This window comes from Brachyistius frenatus, unplaced genomic scaffold, assembly GCF_029030835.1.
Source record: "Brachyistius frenatus isolate BFR_SWC_R1_liver_20210118 unplaced genomic scaffold, ASM2903083v1 Contig_297, whole genome shotgun sequence".
Taxonomy (NCBI): domain Eukaryota; kingdom Metazoa; phylum Chordata; class Actinopteri; family Embiotocidae; genus Brachyistius; species Brachyistius frenatus.
In genome coordinates, this window is record NW_027210896.1 from 117,501 (window position 1) to 122,405 (window position 4,905).

A 4,905-nucleotide genomic window follows, 5' to 3' on the forward strand; every position below is an offset into this window, starting at 1 on the left:
GTGTGTGTGTGTGTGTGTGTGTGTGTGTGTGTGTACATGTGTGCGTGTGTACATGTGTGTACGTGTGCGTCCGTGTGTGTATACGTATGTGTGTGTGTGTGTGTGCATGTGTGTGTGTGTGTGTACATGTGTGTGTGTACATGTGTGCGTGTGTACGTGTGTGTATACGTATGTGTGTGCGTGTACATGTGTGCGTGTACGTGTGCGTGTACACGTGTGCGTGTGTGTGCGTGTGTGTACATGTGTGTGTGTGTGTGTGTGTGTGTACATGTGTGCGTGTACATGTGTGTGTGTGTGTGTACGTGTGTGTGTGTAGGTAGGTAGGTAGGTATTTACTTTATTAAACCCCGAGGGGAATTTTTTTTTTTTTCCCTCGTGTGTGAGTGTGTGTACATGTGTGTACTGACCTGTGTGTACTTGGCCATCGGACTGGACTCAACAGCATAAACTCTAGAAGCTCCCGCCTGGACTGCAAAGAAAGACAGAATCCCAGAACCACAGCACACGTCCAGAACCACCTGCAGAGACCAGACATCCAAAATTCACTGAATGAAGAACACAGCAGTCCAATCAGCAGACTCTAATGTAACGTACGTAATGTTTCCTACTCCAGGAAGTAGTCGGACCCTTAGCAACCACCCTAGCAACAGAGAGGATTTCTAGTCTCCAACTGAATAAATACAGAACATAGAAACACTAAACTGATCAGCTAGCTCAGTCTGGTTGGAACAAAGATATCTGATGAACAGAGATATCTGATGAACAAAGATATCTGAGGAACAAAGATATCTGACGAACAAAGATATCTGACGAACAAAGATATCTGACGAACAAAGACATCTGACGAACAAAGATATCTGATGAACAAAGATATCTGATGAACAAAGATATCTGATGAACACAGATCTCTGACGAACAAAGACATCTGAAGAACAAAGATATCTGATGAACAAAGATATCTGATGAACAAAGATATCTGAGGAACAAAGATATCTGAGGAACAAAGATATCTGATGAACAAAGATATCTGATGAACACAGATCTCTGACGAACAAAGATATCTGAGGAACAAAGATATCTGACGAACAAAGATATCTGAGGAACAAAGATATCTGATGAACAAAGATATCTGATGAACAAAGATATCTGACGAACAAAGACATCTGATGAACAAAGATATCTGACGAACAAAGATATCTGACGAACAAAGATATCTGAGGATGTAACTAAGGATGTTAAGTGCGTGACTATCCGTGGTGTTACGGTACGGGTGCTCGGAGCGACCAAAAGAGACCCGACTTCAACAAATGGGTCGGAACTACGTGTTGTGTAAAATATTTTACACAGATTGCTGACATAGGAAAGTCTGTTTGACATATGTAGAATAAATAATAATTACCTTGTCTCTGAAGTCGTCTTCATTGTTCAGGAAGACTCTCTGATAGGTGGCCGTCCTCAAGTAGTCCTGCAGGAGACTCTGCTGCTGACTCAGACAGAGCAGCTGCGCACACACACACACACACACACACGCACACACACACACACAGTGAAAAGAGGTCTGAAGTTTATATTTTTAATATCAGACTCATGATGTCTCACCTGGGAACTCTGTGACGAAGCACAAATCTGACTTCTCTCCTCTTCCTCCATCTTCCTCCTCTCCTCTTCCTCCTTCATCTTCCTCCTCTCCTCTTCCTCCATCTTCCTCCTCTGCTCTTCCTCCATCTTCCTCCTCCTCTCCTCATCCTCCTTTATCTTCAGTGACTTCCTGAAATTCTTCATATCTGAGGAGTCCAAGATGAAAAAAAAAAGATGTTTTCAGCTCCATCCGTCTGACCTCTGACCTCTCCAGATCAGAAGCAGTATAAAATAAGAGTACAAACCATGTGGAGTTGTGAACTGCAGCAGGAGGCTGAGCTGATTGGTGGTGATGATGAAGGATTGAGCTCCAACCTGGCAGCAGTCTGTCTCCTCTCCAACAGGGAGCTGGAAAACTGGAGCTCTACTAGCTGGAAGAGGACAGGAAGACATCTTTAATGAGCTGGTAGTCCAGCTGGGAGAGTTGCTGCTGTTTTTACATCTCAAAACAGAATCATCATCAACAGTGTGATGTGGTTGTACCCTGGTTAAGTGCTGATTTAGTCGTGAACTAGTCCTGAGTTAATGCTAATTTAGTCCCAATTTTGTCCTGATTTAATCCTGATTTAGTCCTGAACTAGTCCTGATTTAGTCCCGAGATAAAGCCATTAAGTCCTGATTTAGTCCTAATTTAGTTCCAAGTTAATCCTGATTTAGTCCTGAATTAGTCCCGAGTTAAAGCCAATTTAGTCCTGATTTTAGTACTGATTTAGTGCCGAGTTAAAGCTAATTTAGTCCTGAACTAGTCCTGAGTTAAAGGTAATTTTGTTGTGTGTGAGTGTGTGTGTGTGTCCGTGTCCTCACCGTCCTCCACAGTGATCATTTGAGAGTCCAGGTGTGTTCTGATCATCACAGTGAGCTCCTGTTCTCCTCTCTGTCTGAGCACACTGAGGTTCTGTTCTGACTGGACCTGGTTCTCCTCCACAACACAAACACATCTCAGTGTTCCATGTTAATGTTCTTCAACAGTGTCCATAAACAGAATAGATGGAGTCTATGGAGACGGCCCCTAGTGGTCCTCAGTGGTACTACAGATGGAGTCTATGGAGACAGCCCCTAGTGGTCCTCAGTGGTACTACAGATGGAGTCTATTGAGACGGCCCCTAGTGGTCCTCAGTGATATTACGGATGGAGTCTACGGAGACGGCCCCTAGTGGTCCTCAGTGATATTACAGATGGAGTCTACGGAGACGGCCCCTAGTGGTCCTCAGTGGTACTACAGATGGACTCTATGGAGACGGCCCCCAGTGGGGTCTATGGAGACAGCCCCTAGTGGTCCTCAGTGGTACTACAGATGGACTCTACGGAGACGGCCCCTAGTGGTCCTCAGTGGTACTACAGATGGACTCTATGGAGACGGCCCCCAGTGGGGTCTATGGAGACAGCCCCTAGTGGTCCTCAGTGGTACTACAGATGGACTCTACAGAGACGGCCCCTAGTGGTCCTCAGTGGTACTACAGATGGACTCTACGGAGACAGCCCCTAGTGGTCCTCAGTGGTACTACAGATGGACTCTATGGAGACGGCCCCTAGTGGTCCTCAGTGATATTACAGATGGACTCTACGGAGACGGCCCCTAGTGGTCCTCAGTGATATTACAGATGGACTCTACGGAGACGGCCCCTAGTGGTCCTCAGTGGTACTACAGATGGACTCTACGGAGACGGCCCCTAGTGGCCCTCAGTGGTACTACAGATGGACTCTACGGAGACGGCCCCTAGTGGTCCTCAGTGGTACTACAGATGGACTCTATGGAGACGGCCCCTAGTGGTCCTCAGTACACACTCATATATATGTATGTGTGTATATATATGTGTGTGTGTGTATATATATATATATATATATACACACACACACATATATATATACACATACACACACACATACACACATATATATATATATATATATATACACACATACATACATACACATATATATATACACATACATACATATACATACATACATCCACACAGACATATACATACATATATACATACATATATATATACATACATACATACACACACACATATACATACAGATATATACATACATATACATATATGTACATATACATACATATACATATGTACATATACATACATATACATATGTACATATATATACGTATATATATATATATATATACAACCAGATGAGAGAATCTGTAAACAAATCACGGGTCATTAGAAGAATAAAAGTGAGAGCGCCCCTTGCTGCCTCCACTGTTACCTCCTCATATGTCTCCATGTGCGCCTCCTCGTTTACCTCCTCCTGCAGAGTGAAAACCTGTACAGAGAAAGACTCCTCACTCCTTTGATCCATTCTGGAGACTGAAGGAGGAGGATGTTTGGTAGGAAAGTAGAGGAGGAGGAGGAGAAGCAGGAGGAGGAGGAACAGGAAGAGGAGGAGGAGCAGGTTGAGGATGAGGGAAGGGGGAAAGAGACAGAGGAGGGAATAAGGGGGAGAACAGTTCATAAGCAGATACTCTTCTGTTTGCTACATTTGTTTAAAAGCTATAGTTAGTTTTTGCTTTTCAAAATAAAAGTCATGAATAGAACTGATGGACTGTTGATAGAAATGAGGTAACAATATATTTTCATCAAGTTCATGTTCCTTCTTCAGTTTAAAGATGGCTGTTGGTCCTTTTATTAATGTTAATAATTAAAACTGATGTCTCATAAAGTGAAGGTTTGATAGACGAAACATGATGAAGTGACCACACTACTAAATAATAATCACGATGAAGCTCTTTACAGACTAGTGAGAACACTTGTCAACACTGACACCTATGGTCATTCAGGGTACTGCAGCCACCATCCATACTGCAGTCTCAGTCAGGAGGGGGTGTCTTCTTCACCTCCTCTTCCTCCTCACCTCCTGATCCTCCCCCTTTATCACCCCCATCACCTCCTCCTCATTGGGGTTATTGAGGTGATGGAGGGGAAGACCCCTCTATCACCCCAATAACCTCCTCTTCCCCTCCATTACCTCCTCATCACCATTTCCTCCCCTCCATCACCTGCTCCTCATCACCATCTCCTCCCCTCCATCATATCTTCCTCTTCCTCCCCTCCATCACCACCTCCTCCTCATGACCTCCTTCCATCGCCCCCTTCTCCCCTCCATCACCTCCTCCTCCTTACTTCCTGTCCTCCATGTCTGTCCTCCAGTCTTCCTTTACTGTCTCCTCCTTGTCTCGAGTCACTTTCTGTCTCTGTTAAGTTCTAAACACGTGTTTCAGAAGGATTGAAGATGAAG

The 4,905-nt window shown here is 44.2% G+C and overlaps 1 protein-coding gene across 1 annotated transcript in view; it reads right to left on the bottom strand.

Annotated features, from left to right (window-relative positions):
* The window catches only part of LOC138635234 (histone-arginine methyltransferase CARM1-like), an 8,938-nt gene extending 4,969 nt beyond the window's left edge, over nt 1-3,969 (bottom strand). Inside the window, exons 1-6 of the mRNA XM_069722611.1 lie at nt 3,877-3,969; nt 2,443-2,557; nt 1,884-2,009; nt 1,600-1,784; nt 1,400-1,501; nt 408-518 (exon numbers count right to left, since the gene is read on the bottom strand). Of these exons, the coding sequence (XP_069578712.1) occupies nt 408-518; nt 1,400-1,501; nt 1,600-1,784; nt 1,884-2,009; nt 2,443-2,557; nt 3,877-3,969 (732 nt within the window). The remainder of the gene's footprint in view (nt 1-407; nt 519-1,399; nt 1,502-1,599; nt 1,785-1,883; nt 2,010-2,442; nt 2,558-3,876) is intronic.
* Nucleotides 3,970-4,905: the final 936 nt, after the last annotated feature.